The 26358-nt window shown below is 37.1% G+C and overlaps 2 protein-coding genes across 2 annotated transcripts in view; both read left to right on the plus strand.

Annotated features, from left to right (window-relative positions):
- LOC112947378 (macrophage mannose receptor 1-like) overlaps positions 1-1773 on the plus strand; it is a 29162-nt gene extending 27389 nt beyond the window's left edge. The window contains exons 29-30 of the mRNA XM_026039460.1: positions 458-499; positions 895-1773. Of these exons, the coding sequence (XP_025895245.1) occupies positions 458-499; positions 895-1139 (287 nt within the window). The 3' untranslated portion in view covers positions 1140-1773. The remainder of the gene's footprint in view (positions 1-457; positions 500-894) is intronic.
- A 13997-nt stretch (positions 1774-15770) lies between these two features.
- The window catches only part of LOC112947381 (macrophage mannose receptor 1-like), a 33424-nt gene continuing 22836 nt past the window's right edge, over positions 15771-26358 (plus strand). Inside the window, exons 1-11 of the mRNA XM_026039461.1 lie at positions 15771-15937; positions 17418-17819; positions 18775-18948; positions 20359-20517; positions 21379-21492; positions 21992-22126; positions 22769-22951; positions 24463-24620; positions 24844-24957; positions 25225-25340; positions 25662-25810. Of these exons, the coding sequence (XP_025895246.1) occupies positions 15877-15937; positions 17418-17819; positions 18775-18948; positions 20359-20517; positions 21379-21492; positions 21992-22126; positions 22769-22951; positions 24463-24620; positions 24844-24957; positions 25225-25340; positions 25662-25810 (1765 nt within the window). The 5' untranslated portion in view covers positions 15771-15876. The remainder of the gene's footprint in view (positions 15938-17417; positions 17820-18774; positions 18949-20358; positions 20518-21378; positions 21493-21991; positions 22127-22768; positions 22952-24462; positions 24621-24843; positions 24958-25224; positions 25341-25661; positions 25811-26358) is intronic.

The raw sequence follows: 26358 nt of genomic DNA on the forward strand, positions 1-26358 counted from the left end.
ACTGCACAACTATATGAGATGAAATGTGCAAACAGTTAAAACTCCTGCTACTGAATGCTCCAGATGTTCTGAGATGGCAAAGGAGTCATCCAAGTACTCTGTAGGGCTGCCCAGCCAGTCCTGTGAACAATTAACTAGATTAAACTTCCTGAGAAATGGAGGGAGGAAAAGGAAGTTGCCTAAAAATATCACTTAAGTGCTTTCAAGTACAAAAGTGCTTTCACTTTTACAAGTGTAAACATTTGATTTTCTCAATGTGAAGTCCAGATACCATGGAAGTATGAAAACTTCCAATGTCTGTCTTACCCCACCAAAAAGAGATTGCTCAAATAATGAGTCAAAATATTTTTTAAAGAAATATTTTAGCAGGAATATATGAATGATTTAGCTTGAATTGTAAGGAAAAGTATTTTCATATATTTTTCTCTCTATAAAATATATATATTTTATTTTAAAGTTCCTACCATCGAACCAACTCATCATTCATCGATCCATAGAGGTAGGTTTGTTTTTTAAGCACATTATGTACATATTTTTTATTTACTATTAAAACTGTCTTCAGGTAAGTTTCAATTGAATTCAGCTCAAGCTTTTATTTTAAATTTCTTTGAATGAAGAACTTCTGACTCAAACTGATTGTCCTACTGAACTAAGATATTTTTGTTGTTTTCTGAATGAACTGCAGTCAATAACAGTCCTTGTAAAATTAACATTTAAAAGACCAAGCTCAATTTTACCTCATCCATAAAGAACTCACAGCAATTTCATTTTTGGTTATCATTGTTCAGTATTTTTGCAGTCAAACCAGTTAGTTTACTTAGGGAAAATTTGAAGGTATACAATAGCATTCTTTGTTCATTTGTGGTAACTTTTTTTTCTTTTTAATTTTCACAGCATCAAAAAATGAAGCTACTTCAGCATCTGTACATGGATTTGGGGGGATGATTTTTGTATTGATTTTTCTTATTCTAGCAGGAACTGGCCTCATAGTCTTTATTTTCTATAAAAAAAGACATGTGCAGCAAACAATCACAGCCAGTTTTGAAAACGCCATATACTGTGGTACAGCTGATCCTGGAACTCATGACTCAAACTGTCTTGTGACCAACATGGAAGAAAATGAACAGGTAGTGGTTTAATGAGCAAAGTGATTTATTTTGGAAGAAATGAAAGCCTTGGAATACAAGAATTCTTAGAGGASAGTGGTTTTCTTCAATGGAAATTCTAGTCTGTTTTGCACAGGGTGCTTTTTGTTCTATCTACTAGCAGGACTTGCAAGCTCTGAATCTGCTCAGAAACTAGTACCTGGAGAGACTGTTGAGTGTATTCTGAAACCTGGAGCTGCACTGCATTAGAGAACACTCTGACAATTTCCATCTCCACATGGTACCAGCATCACCTCTTGGCCATAAGGAGAATGTGCCCATTAAGTTAACTGTGAGRAGAAGCTCCTAAGTTTGCTTCAAAAAACACATCCCTGTGTATATGAATCCTGAAAATGTTATGCCCTGAATTCTTGGACAAACCGTTAGAGTTGCCCGGGTTGGATCTTCTGGAGCTCACCTGGCCCAGTCCCTGACTCAAAGCAGGAGCAGGTTGATCAAGGCCTCAGCAAGTTAACCTACATGGGCAACCACTCCCAGTTCTTAGCCCTATTTTTGTTATTTTTTTTCTCTTTATATCCCATTGGCTCTGTCTTCTCTGTAATTCTCCTTTATCTAGCTGAAGATAATGGTTAGATCTCCTATTAGTCAATAATTCTCCCAATTTTCTCAGCCTTTCCTCTTACATTGTATACCTATACCCTGGGGCTCCTACTCCTCTTGGAGTGGCCCTTGGCTATACTCACTCCAGTCTGTCAATATCTCTCATTACCTGGACAGAACTGAGCAGAATATTCTGAATGTGGCCTCAAGAGTGCTGTGTAGAGGGCAATAATAGCCTTGATCTAACTATGYCCTCAGTAATGTAGCCCTCACCTCTATTTGAGTTTGAGCTCACTCACAAGTTCCCTGAGTGGCCAGGCTGACATACTGCCTTGCCTACTTCTTTTCTTGCACATTGTACCTTTCTTATGCTTTTAGGAGGCTGTTCTTGCAGATTAGGAAACTATCCTTTTCTCTTTGACAACCATCGTCACTGATTTTCATTTGGATTACTGTTGTATAAACTCAGGTCAGAAAGCTTCAAAATCCAGACCGCATATGTTCTCATAGTGGGATTTTTTWTTATTATTATTATATAACACATAACTGTAATATATAAAAACATACAACAGTCAGTTTTCACCTCAAAATATTATTTAATTTTATTTCAGAACTTCTGTAAAGTTTCTGTTGCATCTGAATTAACATGTTTTCCTCCTCTACATGTGGCTGACAGGAAGGAAAGTGTTAATTACTTTTCTCCTGTTAAATAGCGAAAATAAGCAGTGAAATATGGGGTATAATAATAAGTTTGAAATGTATTGTAAATAAAAATGTTTTACTGTTTAAATAACAGAATAGGGACCTCAGAGTTCTGCCGAAGGTAGGATCAATTAGAATGAATTATGCTTAATTCGTAGCTGATAAAACTATGTAAAATTTACTCTTGAAATCTCCAATATCAGTGAAGCATTCCATACTTTTTTAGGCCATTAATTTATGGCCTAAAAAATCCTGACAACAGCGAACGCACAAAAAGATGAATTTACCAGTGATTAATCCACAGATTAATAGATTAATCTAATCCATAGATTAATCCACAAGTGTGAGTCTGTCTGAATTGGTTCAATAGAATCTAGAAGTCAGGCTGGATAAACTGTTACCAGAAAACCATACACCAAAAAGAGGAAGAGTATAAAAGGAAAAGTTAGTTTGTGAAAGCTTCTAATGACTCTTAAACTTTATAGAATAGTATTCTTGTAGTATCTGTGAAAGCTAAGAAACTGGGGACACCAAATTTTGCTGGGGCTCTACAAGAATACTAATGCACACAAGCATGCATAGGGGGTTGTGTAACTCAAATCACATCCGAAATAGTGATGGATGATATCTGATAATGAAGGCTATAACCCTCTGAAGGACCTTCCAAGCTACGAGCCTCCTTGGAGCCAGTGGAGCATCAGTCTAAGCCTCTGTGCCTGCGTGTATAGTTAGGATTTGCTTCCAAGTGTTGTACAACCAGGTAACTATGGATGAGTGTGTGCAAGAGTGAACTGTGTGAGTGAAAAAAAGAGAATATGTGTTGTGAGTAGTTTTCTGCTATTAATTAAAAGAGCTTGATTCTATCAGTAAAAGCAGCTGAGTGAGTTAAAAAAAAAAAAAAAGAAATTTTGTTATTAGCAATACCTGTTACCTGCATTTCCCTCCCAGTTTGATATCCTGTATGTGAAAGGAGAATTTTCAACAAACTTGGTTTGTGCATCCTGCCTTGATGCTTTTCTTAAAATTTTTGTTCTATGCTATTCTTTTGATTTGATATTTCTTTCCAAAGAATTACCTGCCTAGGCAGCTGTCTCTACTTTGCACTCCTGCAAGGGATGATGCCTTCACAATTGTAATGTTTTGTACTTAATCCTTATTCAATTAAGCCCTAATTATTCCAGAACTTTTCTGCAGCTGATAAAAATTATTTCTAGTATTAAAGCTGCCTTTCTATACCAACAGCCTTTTGGTCCAGGGGTACAATCTGTATTTCCTTTGATTTAATCAAAATGCTCACTGCAAGAAGATAAGAAAATATCTAGTCTTGCTTCTAAGCCTTCAGAGCCTGCAGCAGAGTGAGTGTTGGCACCACCGCATGGCACCGCTCCCTGTCTTGAAGGTGCATTTCTAAAGAAAATGGWGGCTGTTGTTGTATTTCATACCGTAGCTTATAGACCTACTCCAAGAGTGCTCCTCAGACAAGACAGATATAGGACTGCCTATTTTAAGTGCACTGACTATACTTAAGGTATGAGATAAAWGCTGGACTGCCATGATTTGCCATACTGAAGTGTTAGAGCACATAGCAAGAAACAGATAAAGGGGAACTTCAGCATCAAAAAGCAAGCTTTTAAAAGCATGGAGGCACTTGCACATTTAGGCTACAATACCATGTGCTGCAGCATAGCTTACTGTCCAGTTTTCATATAGATTTGGGCTTTATGTGCAGCATAATACCATTTGTAAAATGCCTCCTACTATATATATAGAATGTGGAGACTTAGTTTCTCAGATCCTTATCTGCCCTTATATTAGGGCATTTGAGAGAGAATGTCTAGACTTTTCTCAAAATTTCACTGCTTTATATCTGTAAGCTACAATTGCCACATGGCAGAAAGAACAGTAAATTCTTAGCTGGAACTTCTTACTGAGTATAAAGCAGTAACTCGACTTAGGGAAGTTCTTCTCTGTGGAAGAAGTCACCATCAGAAGGTGACACAGTTGTGGCAGAGATGTACGGAGGAGGATGGACCATTCCCCTCTTTTCAAAGAATACTAATTTACAGAGAAATTTGATGGTAGGATCGATATCAACAACCTGAAATGGCAAAGAAAATATTAGCAGCAGTTAGTTCCTTGCCTAAAGTAGGGATCTGAAAAGAAGTTTATGAATATGTTTAATTTTGCCATTTACATCTCTGAAAATAGATGATTAAAATAGGATGTGAAGCATAATTTGGAACAAAGTGAAGAATAATTTGGAACAAAATGTAAGAAAGGTATAAATAGAATAGACAGACATAGTTGTGAAATGAACTGGTGTCCTCCGAGCAGATTCCAGTGTGCAGAAGCTAGATTTTCTGGTGTCAATAGGAAAAGTTTGAACTGCTCTGTAAGCTAAAAGTTGTCCTGATGTCACTGGACAGGAAAAGTTAGGGTTCAATTTTCTCTCTTCTCAGCTGTGTCCTTATTTGACATCTCCAGTTTTCTCCTTTCTGTGACATTAGGCAGAGCTCAACCTTTCATTTACTCTCCATTGAATAATGATAGCTAAAGCATTTAAGAATATGTTTTGCCATTCTTCTGGCAAGAAAAGTACCTCTCATCTCAGGGGAACGCACACAGTGCAAGCATTATTGTCAATATTTCATTCTTGTCCAGACTCTTGATTTAGATGGATAGATGAAATTCGCCTCAGCTACATTTAGAACTAGTTGGCATAATTCTCCTTAACAGGCAAAAGTTAGGAACGTACATGCAAGCGTATAATTCATTGGTGTTGCTTAGATGACTTTTAAATGGGATGTGGTTGCCCTTGTTGGGAGTTGCACAGCAGGGCCTCAGAAGTGCCATCTTGGCAGAGACAGGACAACAAAGCAGGTAAAACACACTGGAGCCCCAGAAGCCCAGCAGCACATTCAGCCTCAGGAAAGTGTGTGAGAAAGGAGAGGTGGCAGAGAGCACAGAACATCTGTGGGTTCGTTCCTGATTTGTGTGGGAGCTCTGTGGTCTTTGCTAAGGTTCTCTGTGGCCTTTGCTGAGGCTCTGTGGTCTCTGGGAAGAAGCCGATATGGCTCTTCATTTTGCCCTCCCAAAGTCCTGCACTGAGCAGCACCTTCTAGAGGAGATGGCTTCTTCCTTAAAAGCAATGAGATTGCACTGAAAAAGAACAGGAATCAGACTCCTGAAGAAGCCTCAGGGGTGGTGGAAAGGAGGAGGTTTCTACCAGAAATATGAAGGAACTATATGTATGGAGGTTTTGCAATTCAAGAAGCCACTGAAGCAATACAAGAAGCTACAGCCATGGAAAGGGAAGAGATTTGCTTTCAACCCTATTTTTTAATCTAGCTTTTCTCAACAGATAGAAATTTTCTGCATCACATAAATGTGYCTTTGTTTCTGTTCTAAGAAAATGGCCTGTTAGAAAATGAAAACCCTTTTGATGTTGTGGGATGTGCTCAGCTTGAGGAAAACGGGAAGATAATTCCAGTTGCTGGATTTGGCCAACTTGGGGTCTACTCACAAGGAGAAAGTAAGAAAAATGGGGAATATAAAAGTGAAGAGGAAATGAATCAGCAGAGGAAATGGTGAGGGAATTAGCTGCAAAGAGGAGGGTATAAGAATAATAAGGATTAATTAGATGTCCCTCATCCCCTGAAGGATATCTCTTGCACCTCATATTGTATGAAAACTGCTGTTTATAACCAGATGGTGGGAACAGCAGCATTATCTCTTGGTGGTAGTAATTTTTTGGGCAGTTGCTGGTGGTGGTTCTTAGGTTGTCTCAAAACAAGATTCTGTTAAAGGCACYTTTTGCTATGTACTCTGTCCTAATAAACCATCTGAAAACAATAAAAGTTTAGGAACTGTTCAGAGTAAAATCTGTTTGCTTGCAACCTTTTTTTTAAAGGAAATGGGAAAACAAAAAAGTGCAACCTTCACACATTGCAAAGATCACATATCTGGAATAAAAGAAACCATCTCACTTCYTGACTAATTATTTGTCAATGCAGCTACATCTAGAGCATGTAACAGTGAAACGATTTCACCCTGCCTTGTATTGAAAATGAAGGGGAAATCGTTTTGCCACTAAAATATGACTGCATTATACTTACTTCATTAAGATGAGAAATTTAGTGATATAAAAACTTAGCATAATGACACAAAATAAGGAAGGAATTGTAAAAGAATGAGGAAGCTAAGAATGACATAAAAAGGAAGGAAATCCATAGCTGTTGTATGAAAGTTATTCATATTCAGCTAAAGAATCACAAGAGCCAAGCATATTCTGTGAACTRTTTTCTGTTAAGTGAATACTTTCCTTGCTTATTTTATGCTTTCACAATTTTTGGTACCTTCCAGCATTCTTTAAAGTACTTATTAAATAAGTAATTAAAGCAACTGGGAGATTTTTGATTCTTAGAAAATAGCATATAATGAAAATAACTTTAATGTAGCACATTTTTTATACAGTTGAAACTTAGGTGTAGAATTCTGTTATTGTCAAAACCAGTTATGTCATTTATTTTGTTTTAAATTCAGTTGAAAGAATCCACAGAAACAGATCATCTCATTCTCCAAAGTAAAAGTCAAAAAGTCTAAATTTTACTCAAGCCTTTGAAAATGGGCAGTTTTATCTGCACAGTGCCCTGAAGTGGCAAGGAACGCAGGAATGGCTGATGGAAAGCACATGTTGGACCTGTCACCTGTGAGTCATTCCTTCCCACGCTGGCCGTGCAGAACCCTAACTGGTCTTTGCAAAAGCCTGGACAGAGCTGTCTACTTAAATTAAGCCAGTAAATTWAGGTTGTACCACAGCTTAAGAGCAGCTATAGTTGGTGAGATAAAGGTCGATCTAGCCCTGTCTCTGGTGATGTCCAAAAGAAGCTGCCTAACCTCAAGTGGCAGCTCCTTAGATGTTCCTCCTGTCACTTGCAGCTCAAGCATTTCCTATGCCAAAGGTGATGTATTTATCTGTATATAGAAAATACTTCACAAATAATTTTGGTTTTTATTTTACAACACTTTAGTAACTATACAGTAAATGCTCCCCTGACTATTTTCAGTGTGCAGTAAAAGTGAAGTGACCACTTTATGCAATAAGAAAAAGAATTCATAGAGACTTATTAATGGCTAGATAGTGCATTGCATTCAGTGTATTTGTTCCAGACTGAACCTTTGTCTTTTGTCAGTTCATCAGCTCATGGAATATTTTGTCTCTCAAAGGGCTCCAGCAAGTTTCCGAAGTATTAAGACTAAGAAAGTTAACTTTTTTTTTTTTCTAAAAAAGAAAAACAAAAAATGTGTGCGTAAGAGATAAAGATAATGCATGGGAATGTCTCAGAATCCAAATAACATATTCAGTTTTGATATGTAATCCATACTATTGCATTGTACAATGTTGTGCAGAAGTTAAATAATCAGTGCTCATGGTGTAGGAACTCATCTTGTATATGTTTGCTCATCTTCAGTTGTTTATGTGGCTCCTAGTGAAGAGGCTGATAAAGATTACTGAAATGGAAAAACATGCTTTAACCAATGCATACATACACTTTGATATGAAGAATTATGTTCATGAATGCAGCAACACTGCCTCTTGTAAAATAACAAAGAAAATGTATTCTSTAGGCAAGGTTTCCTGAATAGACTTAAGTTTGATAGACTGTGTTGCTATTGAAAAAAGAAAAAAAAAAGAAGAAAAATTACTACAAATGTAGGCATGAGCCAAACTCATAGACATTAACTGAAGAAATTGTGACATCTGCTGCAGAGGATGCAACCTTTGATTAGCTTGTAGCTGAGGAGTGTCTGTGACTTGAGTCTGAAATTTGGACCAAGGCTTACCATTTTTTTAGAGATTTTTTTTCCCTCTCAGTTCTGTATTTAAGCACTTTTGAGTGCTATGTGCTGTAAAACAAGGTCTTCTTTGCGAGGAGTGGAAACCATTTTTATAGGCATCAGTTAGACCCTAGAACACTCTACTTCTGTGTAAGTGTGTAAATGGGATTTCTGATTTGCTTGGCGGGGAGGAGGACCTGATATGTTGCAACAGGTTAAGCTTGGAATAGAAACACTGACCTTTAACTTTTCCTGAATGTTGAAAATTTGTGCACTGAATTTTCTTAGACAGAGGATCTGATTTTGTCCATTGAAATCTGTCTGGAGACCACCAGCTTATTTCACAGTTGCCAGTCAAACGGATGTTTCTATGCACAGTTTGTTCCTACATTCTTAATTATTTTTCACTTCCCCTTCCTCCTGACCTTCTGTAGTCACAGAGATAGGAATGGCAAGACTCAGCTTTGCAAGTTCTTAGGCTTCCTCTTTCTCCATCTGTGTTTTAGTGAAGAAATTGCTATATTTTGCTTACTAGGGCAAAGTAACCAGTGTTTTTCTTCTATAGTAATTAATTGCCCAAACTACTGACATCAGTAGGTGAAATCCAGTCTCYCAATCTCGAATGTCCAGATTAAGCACCACTTCTCAAAGTTACAGATGCCAAAGAAAGGTTTAGCTTAACACACATAACACACATTTAGTTTAGTAAAACACACATAAATAGTGTGTTTTAGCATTCCTGATACAGATTGTGAAGAAAAGTGAGTGGCCATGACAAGCTTGGAGAGCTGGAGATATACCTGGGGGCTTCTCCCGCTCCTGCCATTTGAACATCTGCTGAAGCTCTCTTGAGAACAGCTTTGTCCTTTTTTGCTAGGCGATTGCCTCCTTCTTTAGAAAGCACTATGAAAACATCAGATGTCTTCAGTGGTCTGGGACCTGGTCTGCTGATATTTTAAGACTATTGAATAATGCCAGCAGTGCTTGCAGATTTTCTGCCTGTCTTGTTTGCAACGAYTGAGGTGTGTGTAAAGACCAAGAGGGGATAAAAGGAGTTGAATCTACACYTTCTTTCAGGGGTTCCCTAAATGCCATACCTGGCTTATCTTGGTAGGGACACTCTCCACGCCTCTTTTTTGTGTCTCTGCAACAGGGAGTACATGAGACAGAAAGAGAAGAAAGAGGGCAGCTATTTTGAGTGCTTATGGCCTGTCAGTGGCATAAAGCAGAACTGGCAACCGGCCCCAGCTCCTTGCAGCACGTGTGGTTTGCATTAAGCCAACACTGTACCAGATAAACAGCAAAACTTGTCCCGCAAGCATGCATCATCAGGGCCATAAATTCCGACAGTAACCCGCACCTCAGTAGCTCTTTTCAGGGTCTTCAGTGCAGCTCTGGTGCTTGTCTGCCTAAGGGTGGATTGCTTTAGACAAAAGTTAGATGAGTGTTTCTGTAAAACAGGTAATTCTGCACACATGGGCATTATCCAAGCTGCATGCCCAGGGAATGCCCAGGCAAAGTAAGGCAGTAGCTTCAGGGGTAGGTAGAGCTGAGAGTATTGAACTGGTGACTGAGTTTTAGGCAAGCCAACTCCTTCTCGGATAGAGTTATGAATTCAACTGCCCCCAAAGAAATAATAGAAGAATAAACTGCATTACAATGAGACTACAGTGCTGAAACTGTGCCTGGAAGAGCTGCAATAGACTTAGATGACCTTCATAACAAAGAAATATGGAAACTATCTGAGATTAAAAGCAGACCTTAGGGCATCTCAAAGAGGTTCTTCTGCTCTATAGGAATTCTTGTGTGCAACTACTCAGAAGAACTCAGCTGCACAGATTTTGATTACATTTCTGTAGTTAAAAGAGTCTTTGGTAACTGTCCTTGTGGATGATTGCTATCTCCATCTGCCTCTGTGCTGTTGATTATGAAACTTCCTTCCTCTTTCAAAAATAAGTTTAAAGCAATTGTAATTGCCAGGCGTGTGACTAGGGGTAGAACTTCACCATCGTCCATGTAGGATAGTATAAAGAAAATTCAGTAGCTACAAATCTCTCGTCCCTGTAGAAGACTGACAGAAAGGTCAGGGCATGAACCACCTGGGTTCATCCTCCTCMTCATCATCAKCAGCAGCTGATGTTGCTTAACCTGCTGGGCTGCATGGCCTCGTTCTAGTTCTGTGGAGTTAACATTAAGGCCTTTTCAGAAGTGTCACATATGCTTGTGACCCATGTTTAAAATAATGTTCTGAACCCCACCAATCCATGGGGAATGGAAAAGGGAAATAATCTGAAATGTATCTTCTCTGCCAACCTTCCCATTTCAGTAAGTTTTTCTTAAATATCCAATTCAGATGCTGCACTTAAATATTGAGGATTGTTCACCTAAGGAGAGGATTAGAAATGTGTTAAATATTGAAGTATTTGGTAAATGGTAAATATTCTGGATCATTTCTTTCCAGRAAAAAATTGTGTATTTTTTATAAGGAAGGAAACGCTGATAAAGCGAAGGAAGAAAACAGTGACTCGTCATAGAGATAATATAAAGAACAACATTTTTTTTTCCAGTTATTTTTATAACTATATGCTGATATCCAGGAAGAAAAGCTGGAGYTTTTTTTTTAATCGCAATCATTACAGAGGTTCTGGTAATAAGAAGTAGTTATGGAGAATAATGAGGATCAAATATGTCCAGGTCGCTTGGACCAATGATGCCTGCAACCATGACATGTACAGTCCTCTCAGACGCTGCATTCCGGGATGCAGCATCTATGGGGATGGTACGAGGGCTTCCTGAGCTCCTCCTGCTCCCTCTGACTTCTCTCAGGATGATGATCACTTCAGAGAGACAGTTTACTCTCTCAGTTTAGCATGTTAATTTATTTTAACACATTACAATAGTGCAAAATATGGGAAGTTTTCAAGCAATTGGTTGCTTTGTCTCTCCAAGAAAAGCTTGAYTAAGTCTCACTTGTCCATGTGAGCGTGTGACTGATGTTGTGGGGTCAACCTACGAGAGGTCTTCAGCCCTGACTCCCCCACCTTGTTGTGAGTCAAGGTGACATGTTAAGAAAGGACCATTTCTGATGGTTTAGTGCGTGAAAACAGATTCGTATGGAAGCAGCCTGATTTGAGGATCCCAGAGGATGAACAGGACAGCATAGCCAGGTGCAGGGCAGTAGAGAGGCCATCGCAACCAGCAAGTAGGCTGACTTGGGCTGCCAGTGAACCCAACCTAGAATGTCTCTTCTCCTTGAGGAAAATGCTTCACCACTTCTCTCACATGTCACAATGGTGGTTGAGTTTTATTTTCCTCCAAATGCACTTGCTTTTTCAATTGAGCCTKTGCTCCTTCAGTTAAGGTAAAGCATACTGGGTAGGGCACACAAGTGGGAAGGTGGGAATATTGCAGAAGGATTCAAGGCATGGTGCAGTAAGATATTTTTAAGTCAAGGTATTTATTATGAATTGTGGCAAAGAAAGTAGCTGTGGTGATGTGTGCTCTGTAAGGGACAGAAGAATTGTAAGCAGTGGTAAACTGGAAACTGAAGACCGTGCAGTGGTCAAGAGAGACAAGTTGTTGATTTCTCACAGCTGCTTCTTTCCTATGTTGCCTTTAAAAAAACTCTCTCACTAAATAATCTGTCCAAATAATTCGACTATGAAGACGTTTTTTTTTTTTTTTTTTTTTTCCCCCTGTTATCTAACCCGGTTCTCTCTTGCTAAAATGATTCCATTGTTTCTCTTCCCATATTTCTTGTCCTTTCCCTATTGGATATGTAAGTAATTTATGACCTTCTTCCACTTAGTGATGTTTTTAATCTTGGCAGTTTGTTATCATGTCCTGCTCCAGCCTGCCCTCTTTTGGAATAGATTCCACCAGCATCTCCTTGCAGCTCATGTAATTCTTCTGCATCTTTCCAAAATCATTTATTTCTTTTAAAGGAGAAAAATAAATAGTTTGACATTATTGGTACTTGAAAAAATCTTCTCTCTCTATTGAAAGCTGATTGTTATATGAAGATGATAGATTCCTAAGAGGTATAAATAGTGAAGAGTGGTGTAGTTTGCACAGCAGAGATAAGGGTGGGACCTCTGGCACAGAAAAACGCATATAGTTTCTATGATTGGAATAATGAATTGACAATGCTACACTTTGATATGTTAATTTGGAGTATGGGTAGGCAAAAAATGATATTCTAGCCTCCAGTTTCCTTACTGTCCGTACTGTTTCTGAAATCAGGTTCACTGATGCTGCTGGATGCTTAAAGAGGCAAACAGTCCAGGGGCTGCCTCTGCCCTATTGTCACTGCTGAATGGGCTGCAAATGTGCACTCAGTCAATAAAATATGTTACTCAAAGCATTTTATGGAGTATGCCACCTTACACTACTTCAAAGGGAATATAGAAATGAGATAATCCTCTGGGATAAAGGAACTTCTTGCTCTGAAACATGTTTCCTCACTCCTCCACAGATGAACTCATTAATTTTTGCTATTTAAATGCCAAACCTATGAGTTATAAGAAGGATAAAAAATTGTTAATATTCTTACTTCAGTAAAATGTTATTGAACTRTGCAATAAAGTGTTTGATGTTTATGCCTTGTGTATTCTTGCTGTAAAAGCATAAAATGTATGTTAAGTCTGCTAGCTTTCTGATGACTGCTAAGAAAATCAGCCTATTAGCTAAGAAGGCAATTAACAAACCTATCATATCAGACATATTTCTCACAATATTTTTACTGATTTTAGGCCAATACTCATTTTCCTTCTTAATATATACTTAATTTGTTGTTAAATCTGGTTTAGATACACAAAACTCCCTTTTCCATTATTCTAARACTTCATGCACCTTGCATCATTTTTGCTGATTATTGTAAATGATTTGGAGTTAATGTCTGATTTTTTTTTCAGTCTTCCATTGTGAATATTATGTTAAGGACATAAGGCATAAGCTTCCATGTGAAGCACATAAGGCAAAGCTGATTTAATTTCAGTATGTATCCTTTCCTAGTTATAGTTTCTGTTCTTTCTCAGTRTAATTAACACTGTTAGTCTTCTGTTGCCATTCACTTTTTAGTGAAGACTGAAGTAATGAAAACTTGTTATGGCTATGACTTCTTTACCTTACTCATTCTCATTAATCATTTCCCATTAAATTATGAAGCTCTACTTTCTTTGGGTTATGTTTTCCTTTTTTTTTAGTTATATTTATAGATCTCATGTCTTATTTTTTTGTATTTTTTTGAGCACATTCTAGATACCAAAGCAATACGGTTGATTTTTATTACTAATTGCATTGTGTTCTCCTATTATGATACAGACCAGAACATATGGGGCAAATTACTCATCCCATCAGAACTATTCAGATCATCTTTGTAGACTGTATATGCCAATTGTATGATAATTGGCTTTTCATTAYCAAAAAGATCTTGTTGACATTTGAAATTTTTTATTTAGTTAATTTAACACTTCCTACCACGAATAGCAATAAAGTGTAGAAACTGAGAGATGTTTTTCTTTTACTTAAAGTTATGTTGAAATCCATTTGCTGCTAACAGTGCTTTCACCAGATGATTACTTTCACCAGAAATGTGCAAAATAAAGCAAACAAATTGCACAGCCTCGGTGTTTTCAGTCCATAGAAATATTTCCCTGTGTTCTGATTTTGACCTGTGTGCTTAGTGGTGCTGGTGGCTCTTATTGCTTGAACTGCTGCTAATTAGAGCCGCTTTAAATTGATGCCTTTTTCTGCCTGCATGAAAAGTTGTGCTGTGGATGCAGATAGTACCTAGCCCCCTTGCTAGAATCCCACCAACCTCTATACTGAAAAATATAACTTCTTGAGCTAACTATTSAGGATTTGGCACAAAAGGACAGTTTTAAAAGGTATTTCTGTGAAATATTTGTTTTTTTTCTTCAAGAATCTATGTTTGGTTTCCTGGCAGACTGTGGCTGGCTCTGATGTGATTCAAGGAGGAGGGCAAAATAGAAGGATGGTTTCCTTCTTACATTTTAACACGGCACAGTGTCTAAGCCATAAGAGAGTGGAATCATTTTGGCATCTTGTACAAACTGCAGAATAAAAGAAGAGTTTAAAAATTCCTGATATATAAATAYATAAATTTAATGACAATATATTTACACATAAATGGGCCACACTGATATAGAAATGCTGTCAATCTCAGAAATGCTTCCAGCTTAATTTACACTGAAGAAAACTTTTGCTCTTTCAGGTGAGATGATTGGCAGCTGATTAAAAGGTTTCAGAAAAAAAAAAAGTCTAGAAATGCCTATTCCAGAAAAAAAAAAAGTTGACTTTATAGTCTTTGTTAGCATATTTTGTCATGATCTGAAAAGAAAATTGCACTCATTTTGTCCTTAACTTCCTAACATCTGTACCTAGCAGTTCCTTGTTTTGTGAAAGCTCTCATTTCTCCTTTTTATTTTAATCTTGTAAACATTCTTGAGGAGCTGATTCTTTTTTTGCCCTCTCTTTCTGCTGAGCAGCCGAGCAGGAACAAGTCCTGTACTTTAGGAATGCTGTCATTGTGGCAGTAAACAGGACCTGATGCCAGGTGTCCTCGYCATCATATTTTTACTACAGGTTCAGAACAAATCTCTTAATGCACCTCAAATAATATTTTCACAGCAAGACTTATTATTCCATTGACCATTATTTTTAAACGACAAAAAAATATTTATATGGTAAAAATATTCTATTATAGTCAAGCCTTTTTGGAGCTATAGGGACCAGTCTGTAGTCTATAGGGGTCTGGAGATAACTGCAGTTCCTATTTTATTTCCATCTCTGTGTTTACAAATATGCAAAACCTGTGAGTACTTGCTATGTAATCTGCTTAAGAAGAGACACACAGCTTTCTGTGAAATTGTGGCTGTCACTTGGGACTACTGTCTGACAAGATTTACCTACTTGGCAAGATAAATGGTACTGATTTTAAAATGAGCCTTTTTCTATGTAGTTTGGGCTGTTAGTCTTCCAGTTGCATTTATACAGAATGAAGTGAATACGGTGAAGGTCAGTAGAAGGCTTAGGAAACTCATTTAGGAGGAAAAGAGTATTTCTAGTGCCCTGCAGAGCGAATTCCCTGAAATTCAGCTCCTCTAAAATTGACTCTTATCTCACTCAACATGAGACCAACATTTTTCCTGGTGATGTCTCACTGAGTTGTCTCATTAGAGTGTAAGATTTGAAAGCTGAGACTGAGTTTCYACCTTTTATGTTTCGCTGCTTGTTTGATCCCACAAGTTCCCCCCATGCTTCAGGAGTGATAGCAGAAAGGTGTTCAAATATAACACCTGCCTGTTATACATATATATACACCTGTATATAAATGTATSTGTGGCACCTGCCTTCCTCAGGCAGCACCATTTGCCCTCTATTTAAAGCCATTTATTTCCAAAGGCAAAATTTGTGCTGTGTGGTCCTGTTATTTCAAAATATGACATGTGACAGAATATTTCCTTATTTAGCACTCAGAGCTTTCTATCTACCCAGGGTTTGAAACTGAGAAGGACGAGGCACCGTCCTCTCTTCTGAGGGTCTTTAATGACAGTAACTCTCACCACTCACCTTTTGGGGAAAGGAAGCAAAGAATGAAGCATTTGCAATGACACCCTCCAGGCTCTTGCTTGTCCTCTCTCTCCTTCGTGGTGCTTTGCAGCTGGCAGGTAAGTGCCTCCTGCTTCTCCCCGTAAAGCTGTGCATGGAAGTACTTCTATGTCTCGTGACATCTGACATGGCTTTATGATTCTGTGGTGATGCCAGACTATGTGTTATTAGTTTGAGACACACAGATGGGGAATCTCCTAAAGGAGGGCAACAGGCAAGGGCAGGATCTAGCAGAAGAGAGAAATTATTACAGAAGGAAGCAAAGACTGAATTCTTATTCACTTTTTTTCATATAGATTTATAGTGCCATTATTATTTCATATAACCCAGAGGATCAGAACTAACAAAATCATAAGACAAAAATCAGAACATAGATTTAAAATAATAATAATAATAAAACATATATTTTTTTAAAAAAAATCTGTATTCTGATTTTTGACTTGTTGGTGTCTGGGTTCTGATTAGTAAAACCAGGCAAGAAAATCTCAGGGGTTGTAAGACACAGGATTTGAAGGGTGTTAAGATGTTCACAGCTGATGGTTGTGTAGCTCAGAGAGACTCAGTGCTTACCAAAAGGACTATTTTCATTCTGTTCATATGGTTTTGAACAGATGCTGAATTCACTGATGYTGATGAGGTTGATGAAGAAAACTCTGTGTGAGATAAAGTCGGATTAAGTATGGAAAAGTTATTGTAGAACTACACTGACAATATTATTACTATCTTTTTAGCTACACTTCAGCTTTAGATGTTAAATAGATATCTTTTGAAGACTCGTATGTTAAAGGGTAAATCCTTTCGGCTCTGTATTTACTGAGTAGAGCAGTTCATTATAGATAGTCCCAGAGGAGTTTCTGAGGTTTTTTTCAGCTGCTCATTGTATTGCTGCAGGAACAGAATAGCAGAATAGTTCATTTCAGTGTGCTGTATATTATCAATTAAAGTGATTTCAACATTTTCATGCCCGGTTAGACATAACTCTGATTCATATAGATGCTTCAGGTTTTATAGGCCAGCAAGGTCAGTGAACCCAGTGTTCTTCACCCAGATTTATATAGTAAAAAGAAAGGGAAATCTGAATTTTGGAGGGAGAAGGCAAACAGCTTAGAAAAGTTGGCTGCAACCYGCCAGGAGACGAGTAAGATCTTGCAAGGTCAGAAAAATTTGCAGAGTTCAGAGGTCTACAAGGTCAAGMATCTGAGGACACATTGGAAATTAGCTAATGATTATAACAACGAGGTTGAGAGAGTTCTCATGACTAGTATAAATCAATCCCACAAGCTGTACTTAGCTCTGCTGATGTTGCAGGCCGCCACTAAATCACAATGTGGTGACACATAATAATGGACACAACCTACAGTCTACCTGATTGTTTTTTCATTAATAGAAGTGAAACTATATTTGACTGTATTCAAAAACATCATCTTTATATCTGACTAATCTTTGATTATGTGAAAAGGAAGTAGAATCATCATGTCTCGTGTTTAATATGTGTACAGTACATATCAATAATATACTTTGCATTATTTTGTTCCACAGACATCAAAATATTTCTAATTTACAATACAGCGAACAAGCTCTGCCTTCAGGCTTCTATTACTCAGTCAGTTAGAACTGCTACTTGTCATCAAGACAATGAATTACAGCAATTCAGGTGGATCACCGATCACCAGCTTATGAGTGTGAAACTGAAGCTATGCTTGGGTGTGCTTTCAAAGGAGGACCAAGCTGTGATCACCCTGCATCCGTGCAACCAAACAAGTGAGCTCCAGTGGTGGGACTGCAGAAACGAGAGCTTTCTTGCAATCCAAGGAGAAGATTTGTTTTTTAGGCCAGGCAACAGAGAACATGACAATGTCATGCTAAGAAAGGGACTGAGTACAAAGAATAATTGGAAAATCTATGGAACTACAGATGTTTTATGCTCCCATGGATATGAAGGTACTTAATGAAAATTGATTCTTTCATCCTTTGCTTTTTTTTTCCTTTTCTTGTGAAGTAGTTTTGGAGTCTTTGAACATTGTAATTCTTTCAGTGAACATCGGGGTTTTAAAAATGAAGATGCTAAGAGAGTTAGCCTTGAATTTGATTTCATTTTTATGACTAGCATAAGTACTCTGTATAGAAACTATTGCCTACCATGATATGTTAGTACACTGCTAGTAGTGTAAATCAGGAGGACTATTGTATACAACAGCATAAGGACAAAATTACAACCTCAGTTAAGTGGGAAAATGTGGGCAAACAGGGAGAGGGCTAGAAGTAACACCATAGGTGAGATCTGGCTTTTCTAATTCATCCCTTGAGGATGACCACAGATAATTATTATTACTGATGCACTTTTCCTTTGTGATTAGATGGAATCTGATTCTTTCAGAATGCTTTCTCACATCCAAAACAAATGTTCTGAAAGCTGTCCTTTAGGATATTTGCAATATTGATCTTATAGTCCTGCCTATGGAGGCTGCTCCTTTATATGTGAAAGGCAATGCTATTTTGTAATTCTGTAAATGTGAAATCATTTAAATTATTTAAATTATTTAAATTATTTAAATTATTTAAAATTATTTAAATTATTTAATTATTTAAATTATTTAAAATAGCAGTACTTTAAGGTAAAGCTGTGGGGTTTTAGTAACAGTTGCTGAAAGTATCTTGGTTAGAACAAAAATCTGGTTGTAGAGGTCAGCTATAAGATATTACTTTACACCATAGTAACACTGCTTTATAAAATASTTGGTCAACATAAGCTTGAAAAAATACTGAAATGAGTTAGCTAGGGCAATGAGAGAAGTAACATGGAAGTTCAAAGTGCAAGTCACTCATTAGCACAGATTTCACATTTTGCACAATTTATATGAAATTATTTTTTTCTGTGCTGTCTTTATTTTCTCAGAGACCTTTACATTACTAGGAAATGCTTTTGGGGCACCGTGTGTATTCCCCTTCATGTACAACAAGCAGTGGTACTCGGAGTGCACAGATGCTGGCAGGACAGACGGCTGGCTCTGGTGTGGGACAACCGCAGACTATGACACAGACCAGCGATATGGATTCTGCCCATTAAAGGGTAAGTTCTCMCACAATGTGAGAACAATCTAATCTCAATGTGTTGTTGGCAAACCAGCACTAGTAAACCATCAGTATAGGAGGTATCATTTACAGGATGTAGTTTTGCCCCATCCTGCAGTGTTCTACACAAGGCAATAATGCAACATGTTGCAGAAAGATGTGGAGAACAATGTGATTAGAGTAAAATAAAATGCAGTTCTCCYAAACTGTGGTGGTGTTGCTGAACAGCACAATAATTCTGAGTTGTTTACTCTTTCCCCAAAAGGATATATTCTGCCACCATTGTGCAACTCTTTTCTGGGATACTCCCACTGGGATGTATATGGGTAAAAGAATGAGTTCTATAGTAAAATTAACAGCGAGGTTAACCTTTCAGACAGAATGAATCCCATGTGGATTTTTTTTTTTGACTTGAAATGGAATATTTCCTTTTATCCATCCTGTTAAGCTCTCCACACATCATTCGCACAGCAGCCTTTCTGCCCTTCCAGACAACTGCCTCCCACCACTGACATTTCTCTACTACTTTGAACACTTTTTAGAAATTGTCTTCCTTTTCTGTGGTTACTTCCCTCTCCATGTTCCTTGATGGCATTATTCCAAGTGAGCTTTGCTTTCTAGGTCTTGGAGACTCTTCCTGACATTTCTCACTTCTCCTGTATCTTCCTTCTCATTGCTCTCCTTAAATATTACATCTTTTATTATTGAAATGCCTTGTTACTCCACTTCTTTCATAATGTTTTTGGCATGATTTAAAACCATAGTCAAAGGCTTTGAAGATTCTTATGAAGRCATCTAGCCATAACAGCCTGAGTGTAAATAGCATGAGAAATAAGATCAATTACCTATTTTCTAATCTTTTGAAAGCCAATCCCAACTCTCAGCTGTACTTTTAATTTGACTTCATATTGGCTTTTGTAAATAATGAAATACTCGATTCAGTTTTGTGTCATACTTTACTGAACATACATAGGTTTACAGCAGATCAAGGGGAAAAAAAATAATGTGAAGGAGTGTCATGTGCACAAGTAACATTGCAATGCCCAGACTGTTGTCCAGAAAGAGGAGGTGCTGAGTGTGATTTCATAGATTTCATTTAGGATTTCTGGTGAAGTACTCCATTCAACAATTTTTTTCTATACAATCCCTTGCCTCGCAGAGTCATAGTAATTCCTGAATTATCAATCGTCATAGCTTCACTCAACAGGAAGCAGTATTTTCCAGACATGTTGGGAATTTACAGGCTTTAGCTTTATATTTTGCCATCCTGCTCATAACATTTTCAATTCAGTTCAGCTGGAAAGACTAGCACAGGGACATTTAGTGAGAATGTCATGTATAACAAGAACCTGCCATATTTCTTTGATCTAGTTATAGCTACCACACAAAATAATTATTTTCCCCACAGATCAAGACACCACTTGGACTACCGATCTTTTAACAAATGTCCACTACCAGATAAACTTGGAATCAGCTCTCACATGGCATCAAGCAAGGAAAAGCTGCCAGCAACAAAATGCAGAACTACTAAGTATCACTGACTTTCATGAACAAATACACCTTAAGGGTGAGGAAATAAGCCCAAACCTGACTAGCATCTAGGATATTTTCCGTGTATCATCACAGTCTGTGTGCCTAAATATGAAGGAACAAAATCTACTCTGTGTTGTAAATTTATATCAAAATCACTGAAAATTTTAAACAGAATTCAGTGAAAGTACCGAGCTGAACTTCTCGAAATTCTCGAAGTGTAACATTCCAGTCTTGTTTTTAGAAGCACTTTATATTGAAGTTCATTGTTTTTTTTAAAGAGAAAAATATTTTATGAAAAAATAAATGAAAATTTCACTATTGGTCACAAACTATTGCTAAAAGAAAAAAATACTTTGTGACAAATAAAAGATATTTTCTCTCATAAGCAATTTAACATGTCATTTTTTAGTTATTTGATGAATATATCTGTTATTCTTAGACTGCTAAATTATGTTTCTACCTATCCATGTGTTTTTGGAGGAATAGCAGGCCTCTTGATATCTTAATGATGAATTTCACTTCTACAAGCTTTAGTATGAGCATTTACACTTAAACTATGTAGATATTTCCAATAGAAATAATTCTGCTAGAATAATTCTAGTGCTACTAGAGAATTTAGGCTATTTTACAATATAAATTCCACCTTGAATTTGTTTTTTTATTTCTCATGTGTTCATTTTGCAATAGATCACATGAACACTAAGAGGGATTTTTTTGTGTTTTATATTAATAAAAGTTTTGCCATAGATCTGTTTATCAAATGTCTCTGTGTCTAAAGATATATGTGGTATTTTAATTAAGGAAGAATTGCAACAAACTTCCTAGAGACATTATTTGTGACTGTTGCTTATAAAAAAGAGATTCATAGAATTACTTATTTATTTTGTTTATTTAGCACTAACAGAAAATACAGATTCTGCACTGTGGATTGGCCTTAACAGACTGGATTTAAGGAGTGGATGGGAGTGGATTGGAGGCAGTCCTTTACGGTATTTAAACTGGGCTCCAGGTAAATATGACATTCTTTGATTCCTTATTTCCAAAGTGTCCATAGATCAAATATGGGTTTAAATTCCACAGATTATTTGGATAACTATTGAAGTAGAACTTTAGCATTAAGCCACCAGAACTATATATATTTGAGCTGTTGGGAGCTGATGAATATAAACCAGAAACTTTTTGTATTGTTAAAATGTTATCTTTGAAAGCAAAATTGCCCTTGACATAGACATACTGTCTTCCATTTCTGGCTTATGGCAACATAAGCAATATTAAAAGTCAGAAGTATGAATGAGTTAAATGTTCATATCCATTTAAATTATACTATATTTACATGCAGATATTCCACTACTGGAGATCCCAGTTCTCTCAAAAGCTGGGAAGGACATAGTGTTTGGGATGTCACTTCAGCCAGGAATGATTTCTCCTATCCGTTTTTCAGTTTAGAGCTCTACTTGATGTTTAGGAGAGTTCACTGTTTTGTTGTACCTTTTGTATCTTTCCCAAAGGAAATCCCTCTCCAGAACCTGGAAAAATTTGTGCAGTCTTGAATCCTGAAACAAAAGCTAAATGGCAAAACTGGGAATGTAATCAGAAACTTGGCTACATTTGTAAAAGAAGAAATGTCACCTTGGTTCCCCCAGGTATGTTCATATGTGCTGATAATTAAAAATAGAACCTGCTGTTCTGAGGTTGTATGGCATTCTGTGTGACGAAGAAAGATAACTTAATTGGAATGAAAAACTATTTTCAAACAGAATTTTCCTAGGAGACCTGCTTCTCTTTTTGTTTATCTGTTTTGCTTTTACCCTTTGTAGACCAGATCTCCAGTCCCACAACACTCAGAATGAAGCAAGTAAAAGACAAAGAGCTTCTCCTGTCTGTCAATGTTCCCTATCGCGATGGTTTTCACTCTATCATTATTCTGTTCTATTTTGAGAAGTTGTAAGCATTTTGTGTTAGCTGCTGATAATTTCTGATCGTTTAATGAAAAATAGATACTGAAGTAATTGTATTTATAAAAGCCACTTGAATGTGTAAGATCCTTGTAACTTTTATTAAATAATATCTCTATTTGCAGTTCTTCATTTTCCAAGTTAAAAATACCAACTTTGGAACTGTGTTTATGCTTAATGCATTTTGTATCCATTGTCTCATTCTATTGAGTATTTTCAAAGAAAATTGTTAGTATTATAGCTTTTGCACAGAATGAATGAAAATAGTATCAGTGCTATTTCCTTTGCATTGCATTTAAATTGCTCTCCAACACTGACATTTGTTTCCAGGCAGCTTTGGGTCCATTAGTTGCCCAGATGGATGGGTACCATACGTAAATCATTGTTACAAGATCTTCAGGGAGACCAAAGCATGGAAAGAAGGTCTGACCGCCTGTCAAAAGGAAAAGGGCAACCTGGCCAGTATCCATAACCTTGAAGAACACAACTTCGTAGTGTCTCAGCTTGGGTACAGTGAGTATTTCCAGGGGGCCTCCTGTCTATATGTCCACATGCATGAAACACCAATTGGCTGTTAGAATTTTGCCTTGTATGAGTGCAGAAGAGTATCAGTCATCCCAGTAAGAAACTTTCTCAGCAAAAAGGTTTTTAAATATTGTCTCCACTTGGAAAGAAAATAACACAGGTGCCCGGCTGTCTGTGCACTTTGGGTACTTGCCATGGGGCTCTAAATCATTCCCTGGATCTTCTCTGTCACCCAGATCAGCAAGTTCATGGGTCTCTGCAAAAGTGATGGAAGAAACCTATTAAAGGAAGATTAACTCTTTACATTGGTAAATTGTCAAGTCGATGGGATCAGCAAAGCTAGCCAAGGTGATTTCCAGGCAGCCAGCTGTGAAATTGGTTGGGCTTTCTGAAGAGCCATACTCAGGTCACTGGATCTAAACTGTCACCTTGATTTTATTATATACTTCCAGATATCTAATAAGTATGAAGAGTCTGTGGACATGTTGCTACATTTTGTCCCTGTTAACTGGTCTGCCTTTTTTTTTTTTTTTATGGTTAGAAATAGTAAAAGCCCTAATTAACCATAACAGAGTGGAAGATGGTCAAGACAGAAAAAAGTCTTTCTTCAGCAGGGGTAATTTATCTGATTAGGGTCCAATCATCCTCACAAGAAGTTTCCATTGGGAGAAACTTTTTGTTTCTTATGATTTTTGCTGGGGAAATTGTGAATAACCTGCTTTTTTTTTTTTTTTTTAAAAAAATCTCTTATCTATCTACTATGTGTCTCTGTCTATCCTTCTCTCTTTTTCTCTCTTTTTATTTGCCTGTTGTATCTAGTCCTTCTTGTCTGTCCAACTGTCTTTTCATTTTGGTTGCTTTTTCAGTAAGAATACGTAAAATCAGACCATGACTTAGGCTGAAAGGGACCTCAAAGGTTCATCTAGACCAGCCTCTGCTCTAAATGTGAACAGCTTCGAACAGTTGATGTGAACAGTTGATGAGGACTTTCTGCCTCAGAGTTTTGGATAGTACTAGAATTTCTTTTTTCTCTTTTTAGCTACAGAAATGACCTAGGACTTAAAAGCTTGGCTTAGAGTGCTTCTGAGCTTTTCTTGATTTGCTGAGAGAAATGTAAAAGATTCATATGCCAGGTTAAATATAACAGTATTTAAAAATCTGACCACAGAACCTAAAAACTTGCACTGAATTAAATAAATTTTGCTTCTCTTCCTCACAGCAGTGGGAAAATTACTATTTTAAGGCTTATATACAATGGTAAGATGATAGAAAATTGTGAAGAGCAAGAACTTCACTACAATCTAGGTTTCCTACATGCACTGTATTTATTCCAATATGCATATGAAAATTTTATCTTATAAAAGAAGCATGCAGTCCACTAAATAAATCTGTCTCCATATATTTGTGAAAGGGATTATGTTCCCAGCTTGAGGATGCTGGGAAAAGATTCAATGACTGACCTAAGAGATCTTTTCTACTTCTATGTTTACATGTTTTAGGGCCAACAGACAAGTTATGGATTGGACTAAATGATAATAAGGTGCAAATGTATTTTGAATGGAGTGATGGTACCTCTGTGACATACACGAAATGGCATCTGGGAGAGCCATCCACCACAGAGAACAGGCCAGAAGATTGTGTGCTCATCAAGGGGCAGGTGAAAATATTCACCTTATATTTGAGCCTGGAAACTCTGGCCACCCCTAGGAAAAGCTGTACTACTGTAATCTGTCCTGTCATTTCATTGTAAGGAGATGCACAACTAGGGGGACTGCATAAGGGGAAAATATCTATTTTAAAAGTTGGAGGAGAAATAAAGTGAATAGTTCTTTTAAAATGAACCCCCTTATCTCTTTCTTTCTTTTTTTCCTGCTACCTAGGATGGCTATTGGGCAGACTATGTCTGTGAGAGAAAAGCTGGTTATATTTGTAAAAGAAAACCTGTATCTTTAACAGTTAGAGAAAAGGAAACCACTGATACAAGTTGCAAAAAAGTAAGTATTTAAGACTGGAACATTAATTTTCCATATCAAATAGAGACTTTTTCTGAGAATCATCTAGAATTATGTGGAGGTCAAGTCATTAAACTTTACCATCAGATTTCAGTTCTTTTCAGCTTTATTAAGACATTTATAGAAACTACTTAGAAGGAATCTGTAATTTTACTTCAATTACTTCATTTCTAAGTTGTATAGCTCCCAACAATGCGTGGTATCACAATTGTCGAAAACTCAGGTAAAGTTCTTTTAATCATGTTGCAGGGCTGGAGAAGATACAGATCCTTCTGCTATTTTATTGGATATGTACATGCAACATTTTTAGAAGCAAACAAAACCTGTGAAGGGGAAGAAGGTTACTTAGCCACAGTTGAAAGTAGGTATGAAAATAAATTTTCCTCGTCTTTTAACTAGATAAAGGTTGTATGTTCTAAAATATTCTTCAGTTACTTCTAGACTCTAACACAATGTCAAATAACAAATTATCTAAATTACAGCTAAACTGAAAAGTCTCATGTTTGTTTGATAATTTATATAGTGTCAGAATTTTATCGCAAGGCCCTCTATTGCAATTTGAAACAAAAACACAAAAAAGTGTCCATCTTTCATTCTGCCATGCAAAAGAAGAAAGGAATTCATCATCAGATTAGATTAAATACAATCTGGGTCAATTATTTTGTTTATTATGATCCTCTTTGTAGGTATGAACAAGCCTATTTGACCAGTCTGGTTGGACTGAGGCCTGAGAAATATTACTGGCTTGGTCTCTCCAATATGGAAGATCAAGGCACTTTCAGGTGGGTCAATGGTGAACCCATCACCTTCACACATTGGGATGCAGCAATGCCTGGTAAGTCCTTGCTTGCTGTCCTTATTTGGTTTGCATAAGTGATATTCTCTGAATTTCAGTCTTTAGACCTTCAACATACTTTTGCAGGAGCTGACAGTTCTCATCTTAGAATTTCAAAGGGACAATTTGAATTTCAGTTTTATACTAGAACTTTAATGTACTTACCCTGTCAGATTAACCTTTTGGCTTGTCTTCACAAAGAGAATCATATTAAGAATATGAGCAATAAAGTTCTTCTAAAAACATCAAGGGAAGAAAGTCTGCCAGGGAGTCTGAAGTGCTAGTGGATGACCAGAGTGCAAAAGACATGCTTGGAGATCAGTCTGTGACAGTAAAGAAAAATCTTTTTGCAACTGTGTTGACTGAGGAAGGAACTGGACTTTTTGGTCTAGAAACCTTCTTTGCAGGGGTTTTGATTGTATCAAACTGAAATTCCAGGAAAACAGATTGTGGAAAAAAAACAGAGAAGTTAAAGAGCAACAAGTTGTCAGGACTAATCAAAGCTGTAAAGCCACACATCTTACCTACTGAGGTAAGAGCAGGAAAAA

The sequence above is a fragment of the Nothoprocta perdicaria genome, unplaced genomic scaffold, assembly GCF_003342845.1.
Source record: "Nothoprocta perdicaria isolate Ctin4 unplaced genomic scaffold, notPer1 scaffold_23, whole genome shotgun sequence".
Lineage (NCBI taxonomy): Eukaryota > Metazoa > Chordata > Aves > Tinamiformes > Tinamidae > Nothoprocta > Nothoprocta perdicaria.